Here is a 17,385-nt window from a genome sequence, read left to right as displayed (position 1 = left end):
CCACATACTGAGTCCTAAGCAGTGTGGTGAGGCGCTCGCACTGCTGCTTATTTCGGTCTAACAGAAGAGCAAATGCCCAAACAGCAGAATAATGGCAATAGGAGTGAGTCAGTTACTTTTGCATGGATGAAAAGGAATGTTTGAAGTTTGGATCTGAGTTGGGATAAGCATCTATAAGTCGGCAAGTTTCCCTAGAGGTTGATGTGTGACTGAAAACTCATGATCAAGCAAAAATAGCCTAGAATTCTCATGTCGCCCGCTTTCATCAAACACATTGTGCTGTTTTCCTGTGGAGATTACCAGGAGACTTCACAAGGATGGTGGGCGTTTTGGCAGTCCAAAGCCAGCCAGAAGCTGCAAGTATGGTTTGGAGGGTGCCTCTCTGAGGATTTTAGAGACTAAATGAATGAATTTTGAATAAACACATAGCAGTCTGCTCATTTTGCTAAGCTGCATGCCCTGGTGTATTCCGTTGGCCAAACAGCCTGCCCTGAGCTCCACGAGACCCCAAAGGGCTCAGTCCCAGTGCAGCACTTGTCTTTCCTGAAGACTTTTAAAGAGTTGCTTTTAGGGTTTTGTGTGCAGAGTTCTGACCAGTTGCTAAACAAAATTAAGACCTTTGCCCCAGGACGTCATTGGATGTAGGCTTGGAGGAGGAGTTACATAGCTCTTTCCACAGACAGTGCTTTTAGGCTGCCCTGCAGGTGAAACAGCCCACACTCTTCCATGTCTGAGCTAGCTGGAGGACTAAAATGATCCTAGACTTGTTTGGCATTTGGTCCTCTGTTATTTCAGCATCTGGATTCTGCAGCTCGTAGAATAGAGCGATACTACAGAGTAAGCACTGTGCATTGGATAAAAAGGTTGTAGGGAGGAGGGGAGGGCATCCAGTTCCTAGGGCCTTCCACATTTATAGATAGGTCATTTTGCAGGCCCCCCTTTTGTTCTTCCTCTATCTGTTTGTGAATCCTGTGTACAACTTCGGGAAACAACAGCGCTAAATACAAAGGGAAAACCACCCAGTAGCTCTCTTATTTTACTGTGACAACATGTGAACTAGACAAAATCAAAGCTTGGGGTTTCCAGGGCAGCAAATTAGTGTTTGTAACTGCAGACTTCTTTTCTGGCATCTAGGCTTCCTGGAAAGAAAAATGAAAGGGGAAAATATTAGGGATCTTTCTGAGAGGACAAAGTCCCCAGAGAATATCGTCACTGAGAGCCCCTAGCATTGTAAAAAAGGACTGGAAAAAAATCCTGTCTGTCCCTGGAACTACAAAACAGATTAAGTTGGTGTGTTCCTGCACCACTTTTCCCCATGAATGGGAATGGAGACTCTGCAAGAATACTCCCAGTATTGGCATTTGGAAGTATCTTATTCCTTGAGTATTCCCCTAAAAGAAGCAGATGAGATAACAAAAAGAATATTTGTCACAAATATAAGGCAGCTCAGTTCCCCACTTTGTTTTGAGTCCCATGAATAAGCGTACTGAGGCACTATCAAGTAAAGACTGGAAGTACTAACTTTGGTCGGGTAATGCACTGAGTCCAAAAAGTGTCTGCCTTCTGAGGGCAATGTATTCGGAAAAAGATACTCAGCAAAGCAACACCATAAAAAATCTGCTCTAGGTATAGACAGAAATTCAGGCTGAGATGTTTCTGCAGCTGTCGCAGAAGGAAAAGTTTTTGCACTTTGCAGGATCAGAAAGAAAGAAGACAGTTCTTCCTAATATTTGCCCTCTGTCTTGTCTTCGGTGCCTCTTCTTTTCCTTTCTGAGAAGAGTCTAGTTGTACCTTCAGCTTTTGGCACTGAGAGTCATAGGCAAGAGTAGAATACAGTGACTTCTCTGAACATGAAGAATAATTTTATTGTGTTTATTATTGCATCGTAACGAAGATGCCTGTTTATATGTTTCCATCTCTTTTTCTATGTAAGAGAAATGTCTACCTTTGCAGGAAGGGACACATTATTCTTAATCAAAGCTTGAGAATGTGGCAGGAGGAGGTACAGCTGCAGATGAGCATTATCTAATTCACCCATCCTGTCATGTGAACATCCCTGCTTAATTTAATACAATTATTTCATCAGTGAGGATAATATCAGCAGCATGATTCATTTATACAACATGTTTCACAACTGCCTTTACCTCTCGGCTCCTTATTATCACTACTGATAATTTCACCATGAGTGGCTTCAGAGGAAGGGGAGGGGATGTGAAGGAAGCTGCCGGTACCTTTGTGTGAGTGTGTGGACAGCTGTAGTCTTGAGGGACAGTGACGCCAAAGGATTTTCTTTGCGTATATGCTGTTGCACCTCGGTTTCTGATACATATTGGTCAGACATTTCTGGATAAGCACGAGACTGAATGGATAAGCCACTGACTGGCTGCATTGTTCAGTGGGCAACAATAGCATCATTGTCTTCTGCCCCAGACATGCCAGTAAGTGCTCCATATTTTGCATTTCTGTTGAAACGAAGATCTCCACGAAACAGAACCAATGTGGGGGAATGAGGCTTTGTTTCTGGTGAGTTGGCAGAGGCGTTCTTTTAGAAACCCCCTCTCCGGCTTCTTATTTCTAACTCATTTGGCTGTAATTTGTACTGTCAAGGTCATTTAAATAGGCAGCAAGATGTGGCGAATGTGTTCCCAGAGGTCATGAAAAGCCTCTTTAGTAGAGCATGCTAGGCTGTGCTTATGCCAGGTCATTTAAGCACATTTGTATTGCCAGTCAGATGATACACAGAGTAGTTCATGATTTTGTAATAAACCGTGCAACCTGGACCTTCAGTGTGTGCCACAGTGGGATACAGCACTTGGATTTAAATGACAGTACAATAATTGAGTAACTGTGTTTTAATAGTGTACTAATCTTTAAAATATGTGAAAAGAAGTGAGATTATGAAAGCCAAATGAGTCATCTAGGTTCTTCCCCACCACCCCCCTTTTTTTCTTTCTCTGAGACTGGTTCATTCATCTGGGCTATCAGTCTTTTATTCAGCTCTTGGTGTTGAAATAGTGCCATTTTTAATAAAATATTTAGAGAGATTCTCAAAATCAGATTCTGTTCCTTTCTTTTTCCATATCAATTCTCCATAGAGATAAATTAACCTTTCATCTTAGGAGGAAGTAAATAAGAGACAGCATGATTGAAAGATAAGAGAAGACACCATTTCAGCCAACTATTTGCAACGTTGGTGACTGCCGGTCAGAATTGCTGGGTCCGTCTGAAACTCTGTCGCTGTGTTGCTATATGACTGTGACCAAATCCTTTCCTTTTCTCTCTCTTTCATTTCCCTCCTGCCATATTAATAAGCAGTTTGTGTTTACCTCGTGTTTTACCTTTTCAAAGGACCATACAGACCTTATAATAGCAGTGTGATGCACACTCAACTTACCAGCAGTATTTCTGTTTAAATGTTGCTTGTCAGGCACTTATATCTGGAGAATTCCAGTGTCTGATGCTTAAAACTGAAAGCTCAAAGTTATACAAATCCGGGTTGAGTAAAGCTACAAAATACAGCTCTTGAATATTTTATTTACACCCCAAATTCTGGTGTAGATGAAGGGTTCTTCTTTCTTCCCTCATGTGTCTAGAGATCAGCTGGGAAAAAAAATCTAGAGCAAATCAAGGATTTAAAGTTCCCTGAGCTCCAAAGTTTTGATTAATGACAGTCTTCCAATCCTGGGAATCAAACCACCAGCTCCCCCTAAAATAGCGCCTATTCTGACACTGCTGTGAAATAGGGGATGGGAATCTCTTTACCAATGCTTTGCTCTTGCTGCGGGTACTTCATTTTATTAGCCCTCCGTTGTGTGTTTTCGCTTATGCTTTATTCTCCACATTTTTTGTGTGTGTGTGTTTTGTTTTGTTAGACAAATGTGCTACTTTAAAGGAAACATTTCATAACCTTTAATCAAGATCACATTTTACTTTCATCACATCTGTGTTTATATTATTACAAGCCTTTTGGGTCTTAACGTCCTCTGGTCTAAGCATTAATCGTTTTGGCTGATATATAAATAAATGTTTGACTTTGTTTAACCCTTTAAAAAATACTGGCGTGAAAAAACCCACCTTATCAATGGCATCTTAGAATAACTGCATGTCAAAAAAAGGCAGGGACCAATCCATACTGAGCTTTCTCTAATAAAAACTAAGTACAGGGAGTAGGTCTAGATTCTGTGATCCCACTGTATAAAACAGACTCTCCTGGCTGTTGAAAGATACCATCTACCTGGAGTGAACATGCTACATCTATTTTTTTTTTTTGTTTTATTACTCGTATTTGCCCTAGCTGTCATGCTGCACTTATACACAGCCTTGATATAACTGAGAGTGAAGCCTGCTAATCTATAATACGGCAGAATGCTAGCTGGGAGATTTTATGGTTAAAAATAAAGGTAGGCCAACACCTAATTCTTCTCGTGGTTACACAGCCGCAAATCAATAATGGTGCAGTTTTTGATTTAAACTGGAAGAGCAGAGAATTTTGAATTTATGTCTGCAAATGGGAAAACGAGTAAAACAGCTCACTGAGTGTAGGAGTGAAGATCCTAACACTCATCTTCACCCTTAGCACAATTGTATATTATTACCTGTCTCCCAGATATTTTTTAGACTCCCGTGGAATAAATCAGTGTAGTCCACTGTGGTAAAGGAAATGACTTAAATTATTATCAACTCATGGTCCAACGTGGGATTTCTAAACTCTCTGGCTGAATTTTTAATGTATTTGACTTCAGTGAGGATTTGAGAATACTGTTTGAAATAACAGAAGTAAAAATGTTATGAGACCGAACAGTGAAGTAATATCATTTTCTAAATACATATAGTAGCTGAAAATTGTTTACTTATCCTCCTTTATGAGAACCAAGCTTCTGTGACCTCCGATTAATTTACCATTAGCCTGAACACACAATGAAAGTGAATGAAGGGGCAATTTGGAATGACATTTATCAGCTCTGGACCTGTCGACTTCTATTATTTCCACAAGGCCTTATACTTCTTGGCTCCAGAGAAGGCTGTGCTGACTTGAATGAAGAAGAGCATTCTTGCTACCAAGAATAGTTACAGTGCAGACAGCTTCATTGCCGGGATGCCTACGATGGAAAAAAGCACCTCCCCCATTTCTAAGTTGCATTAAATGAGACCAAAACCACTGTTCTATAGTGGACTTGCACAAGATCTTGCCTTCACCCCAGGCGAAAAAGGGGGAACAGAAGGACTGAGGAAAGGGAGAAGGAGCGAGAGAAGGGAAGGAAATAAACTTTATGGGGACAGGGTAGCTGAGGGATTAAGTCAAAAGGACGAGACTGAAAAAAACCTTTTCAGCACGAGGATGCAGGTTGGAATCCAGGCTGACTTTGCAGGGAGTGAGAGCCATTCCCATCAGGGACCGGTTGCTGCTCCCTGTGAACTGAAGTGCTGCTCTGGGTCAGGTTTGCAGTGGGCAGAGAGCACACTGGAGCTTTTGCTACAATATCTGCAACTAATCAGCCCCTTTTGTTGAGACTTAAAACAGAGGTCAAGAATTGAATATTCATGGGAACTAACCCCTCTTAGGTTGAATCAAAACCAAGTCTGTGAGCAGGTTTGCGTTGCTTCTGATACTGTCTTCCAAACAGATGACTTTACTCTTCAGGGATCCTTGTCCAGCACAGGCTCACTGTGTTTGGTTGGTTCATTGGCTGGTTCATACTCACACTTTTATGCAACGATCTCAGTACTGATTTTACAACATTATGCTTGCACTGTTGTGGGATTTTATTTTTCTTTTAAACTGAAATCAGAGGAACAGCAGAGCCAGTTCACTTCCATTTGGTTAGTAGGCTAGTCTGTTTTTTTCTAATACAGATGGATTTGTATTTCTGTAAAGTAACGAACACCTTCATAAAATGTCAAACGCTGGTTGAACCGGGTGACAATTTTAACCCAGAGGCTTAAGTCTCCTAGAAGATCAACAGAACTCTGCCTTCTAGGTGCCTAAGTCGCTTCTGAGAATACAGAATAGAGGCTCCTGAGTCAATTTTATGCATTGGGGGTTTTCCCCTTTATTTTATACACAAGTTGCATCTAGGATGGCTTAAATAGCACTTCAAGGGTGACAGCTTTGTCCACAATGTCCCTGATATGTTTGTCTGCTAAGCTTTAATTTATTTTTAAGTATGACTATTACAAAAGTGTAGAAATAATCAAATATAACAGAAGTGCTTTGCTCAGAGCTTGCTTCTTTAAGGTAATGGAAAATTTATATGACAGTGCTTTGCAGAATTGTCCTGTGTTTGGAGACGTACGTCTACATCACACTTCCACAAGCGATAGGCAACTATAAAATTCCTTCTTTACTGCAGCACACCACCCTCTGTGGAAAAGAATCAGTATTATGTGATAGTAGTTACAGATACTTTAGTGGTAACAGTAAAACACTCAAACATTATGAGTCTAATTCCAGTCAGCTTTGCATTGCTGTAAGTCAGGAATAACGCTACAACAGTGAACGTACTTATAACTTAGCGAGATCAGAATCGGCTTCTTCAGTGCCTAGAGCCAAAACCCAGTTGTGTGATGTAACACTTCCAGTAGCTAGAGGACGGCTTTCCTAAGTCACAGTGTGAGAGGAAAGCTAAGCTAATATGGGATGGTTGGATCTAACACCATATCCATTAGTTCTGGTTATTTAAAAGTCAGTTAAAGTCACTTCCAACACATCCCCCTTGCTGAAAAGCTTTTTCTCCCTTCCCTGTTTTTTTTTTTTCCCTCTTATTGTATTTTGTTTTGGTCAAACAAAAGTACATGACTTAGAATTTTAATGCACTTTATAGTGTTGTCGGTTACTCTGTGTAATCAAGCCAGGTTTAGGAATAATTCCAGTTACCCTGCAAAAAATGCCACCTAATTTTTCTAGTTTTGCATAGTAATAATTACTGAAATCTTGAAGTCCAGCTCCACAGAATATGAAAAAATCTAGAGGCTTATGCAGAATTATCCAGGTTATTGTTTCAAATATTGTGGAAAGAAAGGGCAGATTCTTCCTGCTCTCCTGTTGTGGTGGAAGACAAGTATTTATGGCCTATGACATTTTTGCGCTTGCAATTCTAAGCATGGGAAGTTCAGAGGAAAGCACAAGTTAAATAAACAAAACAAAAAACAAACAAACAAAAATACCCAAACCAACTGAAAAACCATTCACTTAAACACATTTGCCTGATTTGGGTAGCGGTGGTTGAATTTTAAGTGAAAATTCTCTTCAGTTCCTTTTTAATTCGTCCATATCAAATTTAAAATAAGGTAACAATAAAATATAAAAGTGCTCTCTATTTTCATCATAGAAGATATATTTTGTTGATGTGAATAATTTCTTCAGAGGCAATTCTTACATACAAAGTACAAATGGAGGATGTTCTCTGATCACGTCACGCTGATTTTCCAGCTTATCAGTCATCTCGGTTCCAAACTGGAATGACAAGATGGTATCATGTTTGATCTTAATGTATACCATACAACCATTCTGGTTTAGAAGTTCATATGAGCTGAAAACAACTGTCTCTGCTTGGACGGTGTTGTGCCAACAGCAGTCTTTTAATAACCTTCTTTTCTCTTCTGCTTGTTGTAGGATGAAGTAGCCCAGCCTCTGAACCTTTCAGCCAAACCCAAGACATCTGATGGCAAGTCTCCCACATCACCCACCTCTCCTCATATGCCAACTCTGAGAATAAATAGTGGGGCCAGTTCACTAAAATCCTCCGTGCCAGCAACATTAGCTAGTCCTTCGGCCAGGGCTAACACAATAGGTAAGCTCAGTTTCATTTGTCCCTCCTCATAACAATTAACAGGTGTTACTGGAAAGTGGCCATCGATCAGCCAGTTGCCAGACAGCGGTCTGTGAGCTGTCGTGGCTTGACTATAATACTACATGCGTTGGTGTCAGTGAAGGAACTCCCAGAGTCTTACAATTTCAAGAAGAGTACGTTAACTTTTACAGACTCGGAAAACAAAAGGCTGTGTTATTTCAGATACTGCTTTATCAATAACAGCTAATAAATGCTGTTTGTTTAATGGCATACATTAAAGGGAGTGACCTGTCTAACGGTGGGCATTAAGGACACACGATATTCTGCTATGTCATCTAAAAGTAATGTAAAAACTTTTAAAAAATTCCCTTTCACTTAAAAGTCTACGTATGCAAATACATCTTTGCAAAATTACAGGTTTAATCCTTAGTCCGCTAAAAAGCTGCATGGAGCATTATTTTACCTTGGTCTAATAAGCAACACAATCACCAGGTTCATTCAAAAACCCAAATTTAATGTAGTATCTTGCAAAAAGTCTTAACTGACTGTTTTTAACATTGTTTGGAAAAATAGTGTTAATTCTTCCTCCTGTCAAAATTACCTCTTTGCCTAAAGACCATCTAAATAATAACAGTCCTAGTGGTGATTTTACAAGTCTGGTGTGGTAAAGGGACTGTTCTTTGTGTGTGTAAGTAAAATGTGTACACACCCCATTCTTCATCCTTCTCACTGAAACATTTTATTCCGTGAAGTGATTGAATATAACCTGAATTAAGATTTCAGGATGTAAATCAAGCTCTGTTCAGGGAATTAAGTGGGGTAGATTGTTGTACCTTTGCTGCCATGTATCTTGTTGCTACTAAAACATCTCCCGCTGGCCACTTCCAGAGATGGCACAAACAAAAGAAACCATAGGTCAAATACATCAGAAGCTGTTTCTGTGATACCTCAGTACTATGTAGTAAAAATTTCTTGTATCTCTACGGGTCTCTCACAAGCTCTCTGTAGTCCCTGTTCCAGACATAGACACCAGGAAGACCCATAGTTATGTCCAAAGATCAAAACAGATATAGTTCCCACTGTATTACCCTCCCACTGTGCATACCTTATGTTGAGGGGGGTTACGTATATCAGAGAATATGCTCCTATATCCTATAGAAAAGGAAATAATTTTGTTTGGTATGACAAATTACAATTGTATAAATACTGTGTAAATATCACATGGTTATTTGTTAATGTATGTATTATTACTAGCCCTACACTGTTTAACTTTTTCATATTTAATTTGCTTGGCTCTACTGCTCTCCTTGTACAATGCATCGAGTCTCAATTTTTTCACATTAAATTTTTTGTCCTCGATAGACTGAGCATCACATTTAGATGTGGAGTTAAGCATCTGACTTGCATCTCAGTGGCAGGACGACTCTTGTTCTCTCCGCTCCAATCTTCTTTCCCTACACACCTGATATTTTTCATAGGTTTGAGACCCCTGCAATTTACTTCCTTTAACAACGTGCAGATTTTGAAATGCTGTACCTGTAATGAGTGATAATGTAATTGGATAAAAGCTGTGAGGATGAATGGAGCTTTAAAGGTCACTCTTGTAAGAAGAATTAATGTGTTATACCATTAATAAACCATGGAAAACTGTGGAGCAAAAGATAACATACTTAAGTTATTGTTAATGACATAGACTTCACTGCTGTATATCTCTCAGCTACAAATATAGAAAGTGACTTTTTGAGGTTGCCGAGCAGTGTCACTGTGCGTACTGTATATATAAGGTAAGCAGTCTTCAACTGTGGTGCAGGAGCTGGACAGACATACAGCCTACTTCTAACAAAGGTCTGTCCTTTAATGGAGGACTAGAAGAGCAAAAGGCTTGTGAACACTCTACAGAGTTTTCCTGCCAACTGCTCGGTCAGATCCAACCAAAGTTACAGTGAGTAAAACCCATTACCACGTTGAAACCGTTTGGTTATCTTAAAAAAGTGAGCATGCAATTTCAAGTCACCATCCAGCAGGGAATGTGCCACAAAAAAATTTTGATAACATTTTTAGCAAAGGAACTAAGGTCCCTAAAAATGGTAGAGAAACCAGATTACTTTTTTATCGTGAGAAATTAGTCCCTCTACCAAACGTCACTGGGAAGCGGGCAGTCGTTTGCCAGCCGTTTACTTCCACCATGTGAGTGTCTGGAGCTGTCAGCGCGAGACACAAGTTGCCTGTCCGAGGTGTGCACGGCCCACCTTGCTGGGATGCGGCTGAGCTGTCTCTTTTCACTGCCACTAACTTCAAATGAAGACCGTTCCCTGAAAGCTGTTCTTCAGGCTGCTTGGTTCCCGTGGCATGGAGAAACGCTCATGTATCGTACGGTTGTCTCTGGAGGATGTACACTTAACAGCCTCCGATGAATAAGAGTGTAGCTGCATTCGGGCATACAGCTATGGAGTCCTTTTCTAGAGCTATCCTTATCGTGTATAAATTATGCTACAGACTGAGCAGTCACAAATGTCGTGGCTTCATGTATGACTTTAAATCCAAGCATTTCTTTTCGGGAACAGGCATATGTCCGCGTACTAAAAACAGAAACAACTTCTCTCTGCCCTTTGCCATTATCTTCAACATCTCTGCGCTAGTTTGGCAATCCTTGTAACTAAGTGCATTTTATGTAATGCAGTTCCCCTCTCTGTCAATAATTCACCACCTACCCTAAACAACAATAATTTACATTCAACTCACTTCTATATTAATCATTTCCCTGCACACCAGCATCTTGGCAGCTACTGAAAAACATAAGGAGTGCTTGCTTTTATTCACTGTCATGTGCCAAACTGTCTCAAAGATAGCAGTATTCAGGAAAAGCCAAATAGTCTGGAGAAGGGCATGAATTCCAGTTCCTCGGCAAATTCGGCTGTATTACAGATTGAAAGTATTATACCTAGCCTAATCAAGAGCACGACCAGCAGTAATACTACTGTTTGTTTGCTTGCTTGTTTGCTTCCTTTACAATTTATTCAGACTACATGCAAGCTTGATCAGTAACAGATGCAAAGTGGGGAAGAAACCAAGCCGGTTGATAAAATGGAGATAAAAAAAAAATTAAAAATCAGCTGGTAGCACTGTGCTGGTGCAGGTTATATCTTTCCTTAGGCTGGGAAAGCTCGAATTACTGGAATTCCATTGGCTGGGAATTACTGAACTGGGTCATTTGATAAAAGCAATGTGGATCAAGTTATTTCATATAAAACTCTTTGGGTTCCTGGGTATTTAGCCAAAAGTGAACTTTTAGTACAATTAACAACAGTCAAACTGCACAGAAACTTTTCTTTCTAGTTTTTGCGCACCAAGGACAACGGTAATACCGGTCCCGTTCTGTCTGCAGTCTAAAAAAACAACAATAAAAACCCAAACCGAACTAAAATCCTGACAGCAGCGCAGCACTGAACTAATCTGACATCAGCTTCTTCCCCTGAAATGTTTTAAGCAGCAAGACAATGTCCTACGTTTTTTGGCAATCAGCGGATCAGATAGAAGAGTCTAGCGATACAACAAGGATGTGTAATCTGACATGATTAGACAAGGCTCTTTAGGAACAGAACATTCATAATTGAGACAAAGAAAGAGTATTAATAACACTTTCCTAACACGGCAGTTAGCCATTTTATATTTCCTTTCTTTAATCTTAGTGTTTTTCAACAAATCATGGGATTTAATAGCGTGTTTTGGCAGATTAGAGGATTTATGGCCCAGATGTTTTTTGTTCTAAAAATGGATTAGGGTGTAAAGTTTGCTGGAATCCATGGAACATGTTGAGGCAAGCCGGTCATTTTGTGTGTGATTAGTGCCTGCCTTCTGTCTCACAGTCCCTCCATCTGTCACAATTCACCAATGGATCTGGTTAGATTTAGCCTCATGTCACAAACAGAAGTCCCTTTTCTGGGCAATTTCATATTACAGATTCATTTTATGCCGTTTTTATGCCCTAGTTAAAAGACAGAAAGAAGTGTGTGCGTGCGCGCGCGTGTGGGGATGTGGCGAGGGGGAGGGAGATTGATAGATATTAGCCTCTCCTTTAATGTTTGAAAAATAGACTGGGGCTTGGAGTCTCCCATCAGTATTCTATCCTACAAATCACATGCAGATCATAATAAGTATAATCTACAGTACGCGAAAGGAAAAAAATGACAAAGTGTCACATTTAAAATTAAATAGTATTAGCTGTGCCGGTGATGCTTGTAACATTTTAAAAGGAAATAATTCAGTGACTACTAAGGCTAAGCCCTAGGCTGTGAATTTGCAGCAAAACAGTGGACATTTGACCTACTATTAGCAGCATGAATAGGAGTGGGAATGTAGGTCCGTGTAGCTGTGGTTTCTTATACATTTCTGAATGACAGGTGGTGGTGGGGAGCATTCAGTGGATGAGGTTTCTCTTCCCAGCCATTATGCATTTCATATCTATAGCAAACCACCGCCACCTGTGGTTTATTTTAATGTATTCACAAGTTTTAAGAAGGGGAAGAATGAAATGGTCTATTTTTAAGAGTTTGGGATTGCTGGCGTGATGAAAGCCTCCCCTAACTCTTATCCGGTTACATCCTGCTGCATAGAGACCACAAGGCTAACCTCCGCAGCATCCGGGAGATATTGAAACTCATGGGCTCAAATATCGGGACGATGATTTTGGCACTGAGGTTTCTCGTGCTTTCTACCCAGGTGGCTCTGTCATAACAAGAACAGAATTACAAAGCACGGGTGGGTTTCTGGGCTTTACCTTTTAACTCCTTCTCGTTAATAATGATTAACTATTGGTGCGTTTCGTCGATGAAAGCTAAAGTGTTTTCTTGTAACTTTCTCTTTTTAAGATATCCTTTCTTCTATCACGTCGTCAGGTTATTTAAATGACCACGATGCTGTTACCAAGGCAATTCAGGAGGCCCGACAGATGAAGGAGCAACTTCGGAGGGAACAACAGGTGCTGGATGGGAAGGTGGCTGTTGTGAATAGCCTGGGTCTCAATAACTGCAGGACAGAAAAGGTGAGTTTCCGAGACACCCTTTGCAAAGGGTCAGAGATTGCATTTGCCTCTCCCCACAGATACGTAGGTTCTTCCTCCTTTTTTCCCCTCCTTTTTCTTGCTCTATTTTCTTCTTCCCCATTTTGAAACAGAATAGTTGCTTCTTTCAAAAAAAGTGAAAAGTAAAAGGAAAGCCATAACCAAAAGATGACATGAGAGAGAGACCTGGACACCCTTGGGGGAGATTGGGGAGGAGGCAGAGACAGTTAAAGCCCTCACGAGAACTTTGGAGGCCACTAATTCTCTGTTCCAGCCTGTCAACGTGCATTATGAGAAGGTGATCTTGGAAATCTCTGGGTCTAAGTGGAAATCTTGCTTTATGGAAATGCTTACATGTGTTTGTGAGATGAGCTGGATTTGAAAATATTCAAGCTTCTTTAGGAACATAAGCTTTGCTGATACTCAGGCTCAGCTTCTGGGTATTTAGCCTTCTGACGTTGTCATATATGATATTTTGTGACCATTGCGATGTAGCACTGTCATATCACGTTAGATGACTTAACAAAATTGAAAAAATGGAGAATTGACAACACAAACTGCACCAAATATTTGCAGTGAAACTTAGAGGCAGCAGAACATATGGGCCTTACCACCTTCTGCTTTTGAACTGGCCTGTGAAGCTGTGCTATAACAAAATATCGACAAAGTGAATATTCTCTAGTAAAATTTGTATGTACTGTAACCATCGTGTATGTCAAAGAGGTTATGATTTGCTGCTTTTCTCTGCAAATACCTGATGTCTTTCCGTGCGCTGCCCTGGCTTATGGAGGATAAATAGACCTGCCAGTCCTTGCTGCCACAGTTCTAGTGAACTGTCCTTATAATACTGCCACCTAAGATATACGTCCAAACTCTTGTGTGCGTCTCAACTTCATCTGCTTAGCAAGTCTTTTCCCTCAGTTCCTCTCTTCCCCCGCAATATTTTCTGAGGTGATACAGCCTTCGCCGTGCAGTACAACGAAGATGACCGTTGTTGCATTTGGTGTAAACTGAATTTTATTGAAAGTGATTCTAGGGGCTTTTCACTGTAAGTCCTTGTGTGAATCACTGAGATAGGCTGATAAATAGAATGAATAAAAATGATCAGCTATTTAGCAGAAACTTGAAAGTCAGTCATCCTAGGAAGCTTGTGAGTCAAACAATATTGTCCAGAATGAGCAGATTGCTAATTTGGATAGCTTTCCATTTTCCCTGTTTTTAGATGGAGTTTGATCAATAAGCTGTGAGAAGCCAGCAGTCTGGGTAATGAATGTTAAATGTACACGTGAGTCTCTCACTACTGTACTTTTTTCATCAGCCTGTCCTGGGTGTAAGTGATGTAGAAATGACTCCAATTTCATGCACTTTCTTGAGAGGAAGGGGAAGGAAAAAAGAGGTCAGTGTAATAGGTATCTGGCGGTACATACAATCTCTCTTAGAAGAATAAGAGCGCTGGTATGGGGAAGGAGAAAGAAAGAGAGGGATGGAGCATGTTTACGGCATTTCACATAGAAGAGTACCAGAAGGGAAAAGGGAAAAGCAGAGTGTCAGATATAAGAAGAAGTGATCACAAGCACAAAGGAATTTATATTCAAATATTTAAGCATTCTTGAAAGGATGCTCGGAGCAGAAATTTCTTTTCTCTGCTCCCCATGTAGAAATGACTTTAACACTCAGCCAGATGCTAATGCAAAGTGACTCAAGCTATTCCTCGCAAGCATAGCTAAATTGCCGTTATTTGTTAAGCGCATTGAATTCAGCTGTGGATACAGCAGTTGGTTGCATTCAGAAAGCATCTGTACCCTTTTTTTTTCTTTTTTTTTTTTTTTTTTTTAATCCTCCAAAGCAGAGACAACTCTACCTATCTCCCCCCTCTCCTCCCTTGTGCTGGCTGGGAATTGTCAAGTGACAACCGACCAAATCCTTTTGGACAGGAAGCCTTCATCCTGAGTTCTATATACTTGCAAAGCAGGCCTTGTGGTTGGATCAGGAAGCCCATTAAAAGCACTTTGATGGTATGGAAATTCATCTTCATGAAGCACCCAGGCCCCTGAGCAGCATGCTGTTTAGCTGTGGTTACAGATCAGTCATTCACATCGGAGGGCAGTAATTGTGCTGACGGCTTGTTCGGCAATGGAAGTACATAAAATAATCCCAGGCCCTCCACCATGGCATTGCGAGTTAATCTTCTTTAATACAGATCAGCTGTTGTTCTAACACATGACTTTATGCTGGCTCTAGTGACTCTGCACAGCCTTTTGATTAAGTAACAGGAGTGGAACCATCTGCATTCACTTTATTCTGTTACTTTCCTATTGTTGGGATTCTCCTTACTCCTTCTGTTTTCACTTCTCACCCTCAACCCCAGTTGAAGTTTATTTTCCTCTCTAATTCATGCCTCCTGGTGGGCTCGTGGAGGGCAAAGAGGAGTTCTTTTACAAGGTAGCAGGAAGAAAAAAATTGTTTGCTCAATTGAAAATTTTTCTAAAGCAACCATAGGGTTTGTGGTTTTCAATACAATAAATGCCAAAACTTTATATAGGTGAACTGATTTATTTTATTTTATTTTATTTTATTTTATTTTATTTTATTTTATTTTATTTTATTTTATTTTATTTTATTTTATTTTTGTTTTTTCTAAAGTGGAGACAGGAAAGGACAGAACCAAATCTGAGCTCTCCTAGGCTATAATGGCATTTGAGTTGCTGGGGCGACCACTTAAGCCACTAAGTACTAGTTAAGAAGTTGCACTTTTTAACTGTAGGATCTCCTAACCTGTCTCTTGCATTTGACCCAAAAGAGGAAAAGATGTAGGCTGTAAAGTTTAGGTACTTGTTCTCCTTTCCAATACATGCTCTAGGCCATCCACTGACTAGCCAGCTGTAGAGTTCAGATCCAGACAAACACCCCAACTTCTCTGAAGTTTGTGTCTGATCTGGGACTTTAAAGCTTTTTTTCCTATTAAGAGCAAGAATTGAGAGGAAGGTGAATGTTGCCATTTTGAATTAAATTTTATTCTGTTTTTTCTGCCTTTCAAGGGAAAGAAAAAGAGATAATCGGGCAGGTTGGTAGTGAGAAATAGAGTGCTGCAATGTTACCACTGAGGGTTTCCCTTCAGAAGCTCAGGGTTCTGCCAGGGGACTTAGAAGCATCCCCCTGAGTTTTTGGGACATTACGTTTGCTCACTGGTTGCTTCCTGACGGGGAGATTTTGAGGTGGGGAATGGAATTAAAAGAGGGTTACCTAATGTAGCTATGCGTCTGTGGTCATATATGTACTTAGAAATGTACATTATGTCTATGGTTATGTACAGAAGAAACGCTCTCCTTCCTGTAGAAATATCTCAGTCTTTATAGGCAACAAACGCTTGTCTGGGGCTATCCCAAATTTTCCTCCCTTCTTTGCTGCAGTGGCCGGTGTAGTTAAGGAGACCTACGATTCTCTGAGACCTTTGTTGAGATTTTGTTGCAAGAATTGCTGCTGCAGCCTACAAGGGAAAGTAGGCTCTGTGTAGTTCTGAACGTGTCTGTTAGACTCTTGGTAGGGATTTATCTGCCAGGGGTAGCTGGGCAGGCTCAGGGCTGGAAATCACCTTCATGAGTCGCTTGTTAAAGCTCTTGGGGCTTTTCTGCACACATGCACATGACCTGTTAGCTGGCTCGTGTTCCCAGATGGGTTGATCCCTGTGGACAGCCGGACCTGCTAGCTGTAAGGTAGGAGTCAGGCAGGAAGTTTGTGGAATTGGAGAGACGCTGTGTAGAAGGAGTCATAAATGAGAAAAGATTTTTTTGAAATGGCTAGGATGATTTGGGTGAGTCACTTCGTGGGCATCCAACTTGGACCATCTTGAGGGATTTGATTTTCAGAGGATTACAGTAAAAACTATGAGCATTATGATGAACATGGATTTTACTAAAACCTATTTTAATTGCAAATGCAATAAAACATATTTTTACATTACTTTTCTTGGAAACATTTCCATGTATAAATGAGAAATGTGTGTATATGTTTTTCTGGTTTCTTGGAAACCCAGGAGCATAGTTTTATTTGTAATTGTCATCTACAGTTAATTATAGCTTGATATGTACTATACATAAACGATGATACCTTTTATACATGTAGCTTAGAGTGCGGATTGTCATCTAGTGCAAACACCACAACGGGCAACATCAGTAAGCGGTCTCTGGTCTATTTGTTCGGCCCCAAAATTGCCTGTTCCTCTGCGAAGGAGATGTACACAAACACCAAGAGCCAGCATGTGTGTGCATGCACACAAGCCCACAGTGCAGTCTTTCAGCAATACACAGCACAAACACGCACCGAGCTAGCCAGTGTTTTTCTGACTATAGTCAGGCTCTCCAACATTTGTGTATGTACCCTGGTAACTGTAAAAAAAAGGAGGAAGGGGGCACAGATGCAGGTATTTGAGCATGTGTCTACGTACACTGGTACAAACGCAGGTAGAGTTTTCCGAATGCTGGCGCCTGCTGCTAGAGGTGCCGGCGGCTGGGAGAGCCGTGTAAGTATACGCAGCCA

The 17,385-nt window shown here is 40.6% G+C and overlaps 1 protein-coding gene across 13 annotated transcripts in view; it reads left to right on the top strand.

Annotated features, from left to right (window-relative positions):
* Positions 1 to 17,385, top strand: part of SOX5 (SRY-box transcription factor 5) — a 656,088-nt gene that overhangs the window by 610,882 nt on the left and 27,821 nt on the right. For 10 of the 13 annotated variants that reach the window (XM_063358081.1, XM_063358090.1, XM_063358046.1 and 7 more), the window contains 2 exons: positions 7,613 to 7,790; positions 12,659 to 12,831. In XM_063358081.1, coding sequence (XP_063214151.1) covers positions 7,613 to 7,790; positions 12,659 to 12,831 — 351 coding nt within the window. The remainder of the gene's footprint in view (positions 1 to 7,612; positions 7,791 to 12,658; positions 12,832 to 17,385) is intronic. The other 3 variants (XM_063358115.1, XM_063358037.1, XM_063358029.1) reach the window with 1 other exon arrangement.

The sequence above is a fragment of the Chroicocephalus ridibundus genome, chromosome 1 (genome assembly GCF_963924245.1).
Source record: "Chroicocephalus ridibundus chromosome 1, bChrRid1.1, whole genome shotgun sequence".
In the NCBI taxonomy this organism is placed as follows: Eukaryota; Metazoa; Chordata; class Aves; order Charadriiformes; family Laridae; genus Chroicocephalus; species Chroicocephalus ridibundus.
This window is presented reverse-complemented; position numbering and strand designations above follow the sequence as displayed.